At 31.3% G+C, this 14,701-nt stretch overlaps 1 protein-coding gene across 1 annotated transcript in view; it reads right to left on the bottom strand.

Annotated features, from left to right (window-relative positions):
* LOC128999692 (cardioacceleratory peptide receptor-like) overlaps positions 1-14,701 on the bottom strand; it is a 132,425-nt gene that overhangs the window by 41,929 nt on the left and 75,795 nt on the right. The window contains exon 2 of the mRNA XM_054426319.1: positions 2,405-2,540. Coding sequence (XP_054282294.1) covers positions 2,405-2,540 — 136 coding nt within the window. The remainder of the gene's footprint in view (positions 1-2,404; positions 2,541-14,701) is intronic.

Here is a 14,701-nt window from a genome sequence, read left to right as displayed (position 1 = left end):
CTCGAAATCTTCTTCTAGGTCAGGATTTATTGAAAAGAAAAAAATAACAATAATGATATATTTCCCAAAAGAATGTGTAGGCTACTCTCGACATCACAATTTTTTATATCCACAATTTTATACATTTTAACAAAGTATGAAACAGTAAAGAGTATAGTGTGGATTTGATTGTGCATTTAAAATTTGTTTCGCATTCATTAGCTTAAGGTATTAAAATGTCCATTAAGAAGAAGGTCGAAAATGTTTTAAAGTGAGGAGCTGAATGTACGTACATTCTATTTGGCCATCTAGTCTATCAATCATTATTGATTTATCGCAATACTATTACGTACGTGTTGAAACATAATAGTATATTTCGTACCTAGGGCCGAAAATGAGGTTTTGCCGGCTCGAGATAGTTTTTAAGTTCGAGACGAAGTCGAGAACTTAAATCGATCGAGAGCTGCAAAACCATTTCGGTCCGTGGTACGAACACTATTTTTCACCACACTTTACCCTATTACCACTATTCACCACTATAATAATGCACACTGATAGTCAACACAACTACAACTTTAAGGTTATGTGAAGAAATAATTTGAGGAATCAGCAAAAATAAAAATAAATAGTTGCTAGGCAACGGTGACAATAACACAATTCTATTTCAATGCTATGGATTTTGATTGTGTATTTAAAATGCATTCATGTTTTAAGTAAGTAAGCGGACAGCTGATTTTGCGGCCCCGGCCTGTAAAAACCTGCTCGGTCCCCAAATTATGGACAGCTGGCATCGCCAGCAAAACGTAACTTTCGGCCACCAATTAACGTATGTAATACAGCCAAAAACATGATAGTGTGGTGAAAACAATATTTATCACCAAATTATGATGTTTTTAGCTGTTTTACATACGTTAATTGGTGGCTGAAAGTTACGTTTTGCTGGCCATGCCAGCTGTCATAGTTATTTGGAGACCGAGCAGGTTTTTACATCCCTAGGGCCGCAAAATCAGCTGTCCGCTTGCTTTCATAAAACATGAATGCATATTAAATACACAATCAGTATCAGCATTGCAATAGAACTGTTTTATTGTCATTACTGTCTAGCAACTATTTATTATTTTTTTTGCTGATTCTTCAAATAATTTCTTCACAAAACCTTAAAGTTGCAGTTGTGTTGACTATCAGTGTGCATTAGTATTGTTGTGGATAGTGGTAATAGGTTATAGTGTGGTGAAAAATATTGCTCGTACCACGGACCAAAATTTTCGGCCCTAGGTACGAAATATACAATATTGTTATATACATTTAATTATATTATTTCAAACCTTATGAACCTTTTTCATAACTTATATCATGTAAAAATAAGCAAAAACATACAAATTATCAAAGCAATCAGTAACTCTACATCCGATAATCTGCATCTAATGAACAACAACTTGGCAAGTTTTGTCTGTACAAATCCGAACCTTGATCACTTTTACTTCTTCAAGTCTGATCACATTTCCAATACATGTACAGAGACTGCACCGACTTACACAAACTGTATTTTATCCGACAAATCGACAGTCTATACTCTAGACAGTGGAGTCACGGACGAATTGACTACAAATAGAACCGAGTCCGATCGAAATACATTTGAAATACAATACACCCGTGAGTTGAATGTATTTTGGCTGTATTCTTTGTATTTGCTATGTATTGATAACCTCAGACTCCGTGGCTCCTGTTTCTTTACAAAGACTTTGGATGATTAATGGAGCGCAGGGTCATCTCGATGTTGGTTTTGGCAGATAAGTTGACTTACAAGTTGGGTTTTCATATTTCTTGTTTTTGATGTCACCACTAATGCCGTAGGATTTGTGGTATGAAGCGTTATAAAATTGGAATTTAAGATATGGGTGCAAAGTACTAGTTACAAGAAGTTTATTTTTCACAACTTTTTTTAAGGAAAAGTAACTATTACTGTAAACAACATTTCTTGGACCCTTGACATATAAAATCTATTGTGAAGACTACAATAATACTCTATCTGAAGTACAGTGAAAAAACGTGGAATTATTTTGTGAAACTTAAAAAGGTTAATGTTTTTAAATTATAATCATACATCTTTTTTTAAATTTTATTCACAGACAACCTGTTCCATTTTAAACTCTATATTCACCATATTCTGCACCCTGGCATTCTTAACTAAGCTTAGAAGGACTTTCGATTAAAACATGCGAGCAATTGTGTGTTGCAAGATCAATTTACTTGACTAGCTACTATATTTACCTTGTTTGTAGTAGTTACTGATGGTAACAACATGATAGCAAATCAGGAATTTATAAAATATAAAATTTACTGTCGATAGAATGTAGAATTCACACAATGAAAAAAATGCTACCTTTCTTAAACGAAAGTGTAGGAAACGTTTTGGAAGACTTGCCTGCCACTGCCAGTTGCATGATGAAGAAGTTCATCCTCGACTTCTTGCGATTGCCACACTGCAACGCCACGATCACTGCTGAGTTTCCCAGAACTATCAGCGCGAACAACAACCATAGTATCACGAACTGCTCCGTCTGAAACATATAACAAGTTTGTTAAACACATAGGCAAAACATATTGTTACCATCCTATTAAAAGGCTATTATGTTTCAGCTCGTGTGCATCGCAGGGAAAATCTACGCATTTTGTTGGAAAGATATTTTCCTGTAGATTTGCAGAATCCTTTTATAAATGAAAATAGGGTAAAAAGTAAACACAAAAAATTGATAAGAAATAAAAAAATACATAGGCTAGTGACGTAATATAAACAGAAAATCAAAACAGAAGAAATTCCAATCACATGTTTTATTTGTGAAAATAAAACAGTATGTACATTACATATTTTTGGTCGAGTTTTCGACCACTTTACGACCTCTAGTATTAATTATACATCTTGAACATCCTCTGGTGTCGGGGCTATCGCTCTGGTGTGGTCAGAATATCTAGGAGAAAAGTTTGTCTAAATGGTCTACATAAGAGGGCTTGAATTCAAATTGTAGGACATTTACAAGAGACATACTATAAGGTAATTCCTCCCTATAATTTTATAGAACAAATATATTAGATAATTTGTATACACTACTAAATTTATTTTACAATACCCAACCACATTTTGAATTGCTGAAAGTTCTACTTGATTTACTCTTCACTTCAAAGAAATTCACTTAATCGTTTATTTCTTCAATTAGAAACTGAGGACAATAGAATAATTAACAGTCGCCTTATTTGAACTTGTTAACGTTTATTGGACGCTCAGAAGAGTTTTGATTAACAGTTAGGCTTGGTAACTATATATTAACTTATTATGGTGATAAACTTATACTAACATTTGAAACCATTGTTTTTTAAACATTGTTTTGGTAAAGTATTTATTTATTTATTTACAAAAATGCACTACTCGGCTGTAGTTATATCTTAGACAATATCTGATACCTTTACAGCTTGCATTTTAATAAACATTTTTTTACAATATTTAAAAATGAAAAAGTAATCATAAGAAATATGTAAGACGTGATTCATATAGTTATAATAATAAGGTCACCATAAAAGACATTCATTTCAAAGAATAGTTATTTTACGTTTTTATTTTCTTTGTATACATGTTTTGTGCTTACATTGTTTTGTATCTTTGGAAATATAATAAAGTCAAAATGTAATAATTTGATAGATGAAAGATTATAGTTTATTAGAAAAACTACTCGTTCAACCAAGAAAACAGACTGCGATGTAAGCTAAGGGTAATTTTAGCTTTATATCTGGCGCAATGAGAAAACCCTTAATTGTTTATCCTAGGCTAAACTGACCAGCCGTCTGCTATAAGTGAGCTATAAAAGTCCGTGTTTATTGTTTATTCTCTTATCGTACCGCATGTTGATAAACCTAAGATTCAATTTGGGATGTTACGAGTAACCCCTTAAACTCTACACAATAGTCTTGTGTCTCGTCTGGATGTTGTGAGTAAATAGAATAACATAGGTAAAACTAGTGCATGCAACTCTTGTTCTTCCTTAGCAATCTATGTTATTTTATTTAGGTGTGTAAGACATGTTTCGTAATTTTTGAGCTACATAAATCTTAACATAAATCAAACGAAATAATTTTACCTATTAAAAATCTATATATAAATCCCAAAGTACCCATGAACTTTTGAGAAAACTGCAAGTCATACACCCATAAACCATATACTGTACTGTACTTAAAATTATCGTCATGACGAGAAACCTTGCCCAAAACTATCCATTATTTCAACAATTGCCCTTTAAGGCCGTAATTCCTTTCTAAAGGGAAATTTTCATATACATAATGTTAAAAATACCTCAGCTGTACTTATTTGTATGTTATTCTTTCAATTTATTACCTTACTAGATGTGTGCCCGTTCTACGCACGGGGATCTTATCATATAGTCAGTTAAAACCTTCTTATATAAAGCACAGCAGTTGGTTTGCATACTTTCAGATATGCTGACAAAACTATTCCTTCGCAAATACAGTATCTGACAGTTTCAAGCCAAAACTAATGCTTCGCAATTAAATGTCACTCGGATCTTGTTGGTCCATATGTTATATCCAATGATTAAACTAAATAAACGGTATCAGCATTCTGACACATACTTTCTCCCATAAGTTTGTCAACAACCTTTATCATGTGTAAGCGGTGAGAGTAAATATACGGAAATGGGATTTGTACAATTTTGTTCAGAATTTAAAGGACTATAACATAATGGTTAAAAGTATTTACGGTACTACCTCAACCTCTTAATTTAACACTTTATTCGGGTTGACATTTTCATTATCAAGGCGCTCTTATCCTTTCCGTGAAACATTGAGAAACAAGGACATTAATGCGTTACCATCATACATACACACAAAAATACCGAACTTAATTAGGGAATCTGCTACGCTTTAAGCATAAAAAGGTACATATAAAATTAGTACTTGAAATCTTTGTTAATGCCATAAAATTTGATCATAACAATTTATATTTGCTTGGACCGGAGATGACTCGAAATTCTGTCGAAATGCTATCAGAATCGGTTTGCTATATGAAATGAAGTACAGTAGGCCTACTATAGACGATTTAGATTGGTAATTTGTAATAAAAATTACCAAAATAGGCCACGAACTATTGATACATAAACAACGTTCAAAGTGTTTGAACAATTCATGATGGTTTGCTGAATAAATGTTTTACTAAAATGCGTTATAGTTTTCTTAGCATAACATTTTGGAATCCAGACAGAAAAAGCAAAAATTATACAGTTAAGACATCAATTAAATTGAATAGGCCTACGCCTGTAATAAATAAGGTGCAACACCAACGATAACTAATTTGTAAATTACTGTAATGTGTTGGTACGTAAAAATGATTCTTGCTGCTACTAAAGGTTAAAAGGAAAAGAACCAGTACCGTACCAAAAACCAACGTTTATAGTTAAGAACTGTAGTACAGCCGACCAATTATATGCGTTAATCAAGGTTATTGATCTCTTGGTTTTGGATTTTCTCGTAAAAAAGTTATCGGCAATCAAAGTTATTTCCCATTAATTGCTTTATTTGTACACAACTCTTAATGTAAACTTACCGGTGTCAGTTTGAAAAAAAAAACCCTTATACAACATAACGTTCTGTTATTTAATAGATTACGTATTCTCTAAACAATGGTTGCTGGTATATATATTAACATTATAAGGAAATGTGACAAAAATCACACAACGTTGGGTTTTTGGACGTTTATAATTTTATTTCTTAAGTACCTAATACTTGTGAAGTCAAACAGGGTGAAGCGTTTTATTTATAAGCATTCCCGTTTTAATACTTATATAGAAACAAAATTACAGGTTGTTCTTCTAAAAAGTAGGGTTTCTTCGATGGCAATACTGTTTTAGTGAGGAGTAAAAATTGAAAATAATACTGTATCTAGAAATATTTTTAAAAGGTATGACATGCATATTCATATTCATTTAAGATGGGGACGTCACCGATGTGAGTATTTGAGCCCAAACTAGAGTGAAGTATGAGTGTAAATGGAGTGAGATGCTTTGTGTAGCTTTGTTACTGACTAAGATCAGCTGTTTCAGTAGTGCGGACCATTTATTGAAAGCCCAATGATCAAGGAAAGCTGAGTCCAGTTTCGAACCAACAAAAAGCTAAACACTTTTCTGATGATTGAACTGGTGACCTTTAGATTACTAGGCGAGCACTACAACCACTAAACGTAACCCAAAATAAGTATTGATCCTGTTTTTGAATCAAATGTCTTTGTATCTATTTAAGTATCATACTGTAATCAAATGTTTCTTTGTAGCTTAAACAAAACTCTAATCCATTACGTAACTAAGGTTAGCCAACATAACTGAAATAAATAATTGATCAATTCTATCTGGTTATAACTACCGTCACCGCAGTGTGTCTCAGTTTGAATTGGTAATAGTCGTATAATTCCGCCATTACACTCGCAATTCGTGGAGGTAAGTGGGCCTAAATCATTCCAAGGTTTCCTAAACGTTTGGTTTTGAGATAACAATGATTTTAAATGTACAAAATAGCGTTGCCTATTGTTTATTTTGTGTTGTGGGCACAAGGGATTCACACTGCTTACAGACTAGTTATTTCCTACAGTTACTATATAGTATATAAATAATAAGTCTTTCAAACACTCAACAACACGTTTTAGGTTAGGTTAAATTCAAGTGTGAACAACAATAGAATTTTAACACGGAACAGTAGTATCAATCTTAGTCGTAGTGTCCATACTCAAAGTCAGTGAAACGCCGCACCAGCTAATCGTAGTCTGTTAAAGGAATAATAGAGTGCGACAAAGTAAAATGAGTGTGGCAAAAGTAAGTAAATGCGGCAATTAGCTACTTTGCGTGCTATAATAAGTGCAAATCAGTGCAAGGAAGCATGCTTTGTCAGGTGACTGTAGGAAAAATAATTTGTGATACTTTATTGAGCTATCTGAATCAATTACAGTTTGGTAAACAATTTAGTCGTTATGAGTCTGCCCTTAATTAACCTAGCTATTCATAATTTGTTCACTCGACAACTTTAGTTGAACTATTTGTAATCAAACCTATTCTCTTGATTGATTTTCCAAACATTTCTTATAGGAGAGCAGCCGGTCCAGTGATTCAAGTCGAGAACTTCTATCATGAAAGCCACTGCTTACAGTTTTTATAAATTAGCTAATTAAGCCCTTTTTAGATTATCAAATTAGATTATATAATGTGTTACTAATTATCAAATATAACAGATATTTGTTGTTATTATATGGTAATTTCATAACCTGATAGTTTATAGAATATCATTAACTATTCGTTCTAGCCAAAACAAAAAATATATCTTAGGCCGCTAACACAATAGAAATATTTTATGCTTTGAAGTACTCCATATTAAAAGCCATATGACTCAAGACTGTTGGTCATTGAATGATTATTTCTGGGAGTTTCCAAATAAACTTTTAATACATCATGACCAGTTGAAAAACTAATATAGTCTATTTGAATTAATTATTGCATGTCCAACATGTATGTCCAACACAGTGATTAGATCGTCACTATTATATTTTATCTGTGTGTAAGCCTAAACATAGGGTCTATTCTTTACTTGGAATTAAAATTATAAAGACAGGGAATGAAATAGATTTATTTTACTACAGTTGCATTAATATTAGAACCAATAATAAAATTGTCACTGGCCATCATAGTGTTTTTGTTGTTAAATTTTCAAGTATAATAGTAAAGGTTTATAGTATTAGGGTTTTACCAAAATAACAGTTCCCCATTCTGCAACGGAATCACCTTCACATTCTTAAAGGGCTAACAATGGCTTTTAGCACTTAAATACTTCTGAATACACTACATAAATGCAATTGTTATAGGTTGAAAATAATAAGTGATTAAAATCCAGACACACTTTTATTTTAGATTATCAAGCGTTATACTGTATACCACATTTTCTAGTAAAAATCCTATTATTTACTATTTAATATGGTTTGAAATAATCAAAATATGTTTTTTGAGCTATTTAACTCATCTATATTGGAGTGGTATTTATTGTACAGCATACACAATGCTTGATCTTTTTAAAATGATCTAAATTTTCTAAATATACGTTTCACATTGTAAAAATAGTCAATTTTTATCATAAAACTCGTTTTTAAGACATGGAAATTTTTTTTATATTGTTGCATTTTATATTTTGTATTTTTTGTCACAGTTCATAAACAAATTCATGTTAGTATTTTTTTAGCTCTGCTCAATCATGAAATATCATGTCAATTCAATTTTGTCAATTAAAACAGAAATTTAAATAGTTTGCAAGATCCTGTAAGGAAAGGAGACAATTTGATTGGCCAGGGTAAGTCGGTCATCAGCTGTGACAAAAAATACAAAATATAAAATGCTACAATATCAATGTACTTGTATTTTTCTAGGATTTTTGACATCACTTTGGTTGAAATTAAATTATAATGAACATCTAAGTAGCATATTTGGTACATAGTAAGTATATGTATATTATTTTATATAAAAAACTGAAGTTTTTGACAAGAATACTTTATACGACTTGCAATATTTGCCAGAAAACAGAGATATAAACTAATCTTAATGAAGTGAGAGGGTAACTCACCCCGTTTTATCACTTTTATCAACTCAACTCATCTTGTCCCACAATTCAAAATGAGAGTTGAAATATATTTGCGGATTTTATTCTTCCTTGTGTTCAATCCTTCAACATTACAGTTATGACTTAGTGAACATATGAACAAAATATTGATTTTCTAAGTTATAAGTATTGCTACTCTGATTTATTATACTTTATATAACTTTTTTTAAGGTTTTCTTTATAAAAAAATACTTCCATAGCTTTTTTACTGATATTAAATTAAAAAAATTAACTATTTATAATGTAGGTATGTTTGAACAACAATATCTGATTTGGTATACTGGACACAGAACTAGAAAGATAACATCGGCTACACATGGCAGTCTGCTAGTAACATGGTATAGTTTAATATTGCTATCCCTTGGAGAACATAAGGACTGCAACAATACTATCTTAGTTTCCGACAATTGGAACCGGATATTTATGTATCTTGAGCAGGAATATCAAGAATCTTATTTAGTATTTTTGGCGTTTTCCCTTAATTTGTTCAATAGTTTTTGCTATTTACTGGTTTAGTCTGGATAAAACACCGTTACTTAATATTTGCTGATAACGGACTTTATAAAAATATTTTATTAATGAACTTCTCATTGCTTGAACAAAAGCCTCTTAAGATCTTAATTTTCTTAAGATCATTTATCAAGTGTTCAAAAATCAATGTGGTATCTATTAATAATGAGCTAGAATCTAATGAAATAGAAAGAGAGACTAATAAGTCCCTTATCATATTAACAGTAAAAATTGCATGTCTGAGGATAAAAGAAACAGGTAAAATGTGATTAAAATGTTCAGTAGCTATTTGAATATTAAAGACTAACAGGAATGTCTTGTAAAACCCCTTCCAATATAATGCGAATATAGATCATCATTCAATGATTTGCCTTTACGCAAATGCTGTTGATACAAAATAAAATTATGACTTTCATATCATTTTAGATACTATACTAACAACATTTTTGAGAAGACTACTGAGGATAAATTCCTAAATTAATTTCAAACAATAAAAACTACTTTTTAGATTCGTCACTATAGTTAAAGAAAATTTGTATTAGCAACCGAAAATTTCAATATTTGTTACGAATTAAATTATAAAATAATATAAGGGGTAATATAGTAGTCTACGAATCAATATAGATTTATGTAGTACATTATATAAACCACCACCCTAATAAATAATTTCGCCTTGAGTAATTGTAACAATTTATTGGCCTAGAATTACGGCCGTAAGATATTGGGCCAGGACCTTGCCCAAATCCGCAGTTATTCACCCTAACTCACCGCATACCACATGTTACACACACTAGTATATCACTTGTAAATGGACCTTTGTGTGCAATGCGAGCATTTTCTTTTATCATTTACCGGTCGCCGTTCAGAAGACCAAGAATTACATTGGCAACAATATATTTAACCTCTAGAATAATAAAAAGTTAAACACTAAATAGAATAGTATGGACTAAGGAAACCCTTGAAATTATTTGAATATAAATGACTGTTTGGTAATATTTAACTAGGAATTACTTTTCAACCATCGGAAAATAAAGTAGACATTGACTAAAATAAGGATAGTGGATCACATAATGCATTACTATATAAACTAAGGTCAAAATATCCACACACATAAGTCACTTCAAACCAAGCCATAGTGTCTTCTTGGGCTTGTTTAAGAGACATGTTCATTTCCAAAACCCGAATTTAGGACGACAAGAACCACTGGTTGGTTCATGTATCACAGTTAAAATCAGCTACAATCATAAACTATATGAAGACCAGATGTGAAATGCTTGTGGTGTAAATGTTGACCTCTTATGTCTAAATTAGACACAAATAGAGCAACTATTGTGACTTGTGGTTATGAAAAGGTTCTTATGTAAATATCACAGCATAAGTGTTTAGAAATTTAATTATGGTTATTGTCTCTAAAAAGTTAAATTGTATTATGGTATTTGTTTTTCAATTGGCGAGTGTTTACTGAGGTTTATTAAAACGATAAAACAACTTTTATAAGTTTTTTACTCGATCAAGACATACTAGGATCAATATTCTTTGCCACAAGTTAAGTTATAAACACTATTTCAACAATACAATACTTTGTCAATGTGTTTTTATCAATCCATATCATTGTTCAAAAAGCTTGATTTTCTGTAATTTTTAACAGTGAACAATTTATATATTAAAATCCTGGAAATAGATGAATGGAAAATGAAATATTAAATAAAATATAAGGTGTTCATTGATTTATTATGTCATTGAGATATTGAGGGTAAATCAGCTGTTCTGACCAGACGGGAAGCACAATTTGTTTTTCAGGATTAATTTTGCCAACAGTGTCATTTAGAGGCTTCTGATTGACTATAACGAAGGTTTAGTAATTGAAAAATTATTTTTGTTCATAGAATAAAATTATAAATGCCACAAATTCAATTTTATATTTTTTTATTATGAAATTAAACCGTCATAACCTAACCTAACCAACCAAACGTGCTGACGATGAAAAAATCTAATGAAGGTTTGTTAATCGAAAAAATAGTTCTGTTCATAAAATAAAATTATAAATGCCTCAAATCCTATTTTATAATTTTTTTATTCTAAAATTAAACTATCATAACCTAACCAAACTAACCATACTTGCTTATAATAAAAAATCAAATGAAGGTTTAACCGAAAAAAATATTTCTGTTCATAAAATGAAACTATAAATGGGTCAAATTCAATTTCATAATGTTTAATTATAAAATTAAACCGTCATAACCTAACCAAACCAACCAAACTTGTTGATAATGAAAAAAATCCAATACAAAAAATAGAGCTACGGGAGGAATTCGAACCCGGGGCCTTCGGATCATCAGCCCAGCACTCTATCCATTACCCCACCGAGGCCGATGGCATCAACCGTATCGTCGCGGTAATGATGTTCCCTCAGCCAATCAGGAGCCTCAAAATGATACTGTAGGCAACACTAATCCTGAAATAAAAATTCAGCAGACGGCAAGAGCAGGCACAAATACAGTGCAGTATTTAATATTTGTTATGTTGTCAGATAACAAAATTCGCCCCATTTAACTTTATAGTTTGCTTTCAGTTTTATTTCAAATTTCTACGCATTAAACGCCTGGTTTTGCAATTTTCGTTCCTATATTACAATTTTAGTTTTGTATGCCATTGTAGGAAATCCTGCATTTTAGTTTGCATACAAATGCATACACGACTGCATCGTGCATATCTGAACACTAGAGTACATCTTGGCGCCGACCTGGGCTCTATGTTACTTGTATTACATCTAATGGCATTCTGCTCCGTTTGATTTTGTTCGTCCTAGAAACATTGTCTTGCTCTGTCACCAGGTTTTGCATTTTGCAAATGTCTTAAGATGGATGAAAGATTTATATTAAAAAGGTGACGTTTAAGTTAAAAATAAATGTTATAAGTTTTAATCGTTGTTTTGAATTTCGCTCAAAACCCAAGTTTTTTTATTAAATATAAGACATCAAAGGCTTAAGTATATCATATATCTAAGGACGAGACAGCAGAGTAGTACAGTATATAAAAAACCCGACGATCGTATCCTTTCACGTTGGTTACTTAAGTTTTACGTAATCTCTTGAGTTAAACAATAGTTCATTCTTTATTTTAAACTAAAGAATAAAGAAGATTACGAAATAAATTGATGAACCTTTGTACATATATTTAACATTGTAATAAAAAAAAATTAATACTAAGTACGTTTAATGGCAGTTAAAATACTCTTAAAGTGAAAAATTCAGCATTAGTTGCATACTTCAAGTAATAATGCGATTGCATTACACAAAATAAATGCAATTTTTTGTAGATTATAGAGATGTTATTACATCATCCATAATATATATGGTATATACATATGCATATTAGTTTACAACTATAGCACGATAAAAAAAATAGCAAAGTAATTGAAAATTATACAGGTCACAAAAATATCGACTTTACCTGTAACTGAATGTAGCCTAGTTTAAGGTAGTCTAAATGTGAAGAAAATTTTTTGACGTTATTAATACTTTGTAAAAAAACAAATATAACTAAACATTGCATATCAATGTAAATAATAAAACAAGAAACCAATAAAAAAAAATAATTATCATATGAACAATTAAAAATACTTCTGCCGCAGCAAACCTGCCGTCTTAGCGAATTTCCATTTGGCTGAATTGATTTTCAATTGATCTATTTAAATAACATTAGGTTTAACGAGTACCTCGGTTTGCTGCTACAAGGAAACTAATAAAGTGTGTGTTTTAAGTAAAATAATTATTGCTTAGTATAAAATGAATATATTTGCCAAGTTTGATCAAAAGATATCCATAAACAAGCAAACTACAACATTTTACAATATTCTCCATAAGAATAACATGGGAATTTTAAATTGACCATTTTTTTAGTTTTCTCCGTAACCAATAACCGTACAAAACACTTTGATATACTGAATTGTTTGTTTTTTTTTTAAGCTCTTTAAGAAGGTTTAGAGGAAAAATGGGAAATTTTGTGTTTTGAGGGTCAAAAGTGAGAAAAACCAATTTTTACCCCATAAAACCCTGTTCCTGACCCTGGTCCGATCATGCTGGATCGCGAACTCATTCAAGTTTATTCCGCCTTACACCTTTAAACCAAATTTCATCAAAATCGGATAAAAATTACTCAAGTTATCGTGTTTACGGACACATATATATATATATACATATATAAAAATTTGAACGAATGGTGTTTTTGGCCTCTGGGGACATCAATATGAAAAAGTAAATCGGTCCCGGGCCTAAGTGTTACCATGAGACCTACGGTAATAGCTACTTCCCTATAGGGAAATTCGCTAAAAACAGTAAAAAATATCTAGTTAAGAATAAACGTATAAAACTGAAATGTATTACCTCAAAAAATTAAATCCTCAACAACTGATCTATAAATTTGTAGAACGCGCGGAATGCCAACATTTAGTCAGAAACGAAAATACAAACAGAACTAGACGGAGTAGGTGTAGATACACATGGAATTCATTACTTCTGCCTTGTAAAAAATGTGTCCGAGATCTATAAATAAGCGGTGGTATAAAATAGAGAGTCATTCATTTGGTTAAACTCGGACTAGATGTTTGTTTATTTTTAAGTGGCCAGTTATAATGTGCCTGCCTACAAAACTGACCCTCCATTGGTCAACCGTAGTAGAAACATCGGTAAATTAAAAACTTCAGCAAAGTTTGAATTAAATGTACAGTGCACAATTGATGCATTTAATTTGCCGTTTTTTTTCGGTTTGATTTGTACTTTTGTATATAAATCAAATTAAAAATAAAAGAATAATGGTCATCAATCAAATACGAAATACTAATTTGGCTATATGTGTACCTTTTTACTAAAACATGCAAAAACTACAAAATTATGAAATGGATACGATAACAAGGAATAGTTTACCTTACTAATCTTCCTTTATATTAATGAATGCTTAGTGAGATGTTAGTGTAGCTTTGTTACGGGCTAAGAGCAGCTAGCTTTTCATAACCAGGACCCCTTTATAAAAGCCCAATGGTCAAGGGCAGGTTGGTGCAGTTTCGAACCACCAAAAAACTTCTGACGTTTCCCAGAATCGAACTGTCGACCTACAGATGGTTAAATTGCTTTTACTTATAAGCTGTAAGTGCTTTTACTTATAAGCACTTAGCTACCCAGGTATTTCATTTTTTTTATTTATTATTAAGGAATAGTAATGAATCTTTGGTCCTCATAAATATTATTTCATAATATTTAGGAAGTAGTATTGTGCTAAAATGTACCGAGAACATTTAAAGATTTTAAATCAACTTTGAGGAAAGTTTGGTAAGTTTGGTAAGTTTTAATTAAAATACAGAGATTTATCTGATTGAGTATCTTAAATGAATATATCTAATTTAATTATACAATAATAACAACTAGAGGTCGTCCAGTGTTTGAAAACTCGACCAAAAATATGTAATAAACAGGCTTCTCTGTTTTCACCCCACACTGTAAATAAAACACAAGATCGGAATTTT

This window comes from Macrosteles quadrilineatus, unplaced genomic scaffold, assembly GCF_028750875.1.
Source record: "Macrosteles quadrilineatus isolate MER2022 unplaced genomic scaffold, UCM_ALF_1.0 Scaffold_8__2_contigs__length_117827958, whole genome shotgun sequence".
Lineage (NCBI taxonomy): Eukaryota > Metazoa > Arthropoda > Insecta > Hemiptera > Cicadellidae > Macrosteles > Macrosteles quadrilineatus.
The sequence above is the reverse complement of the archived record's forward strand: the minus strand, read 5'-3'. Positions and strand labels throughout refer to the sequence as shown.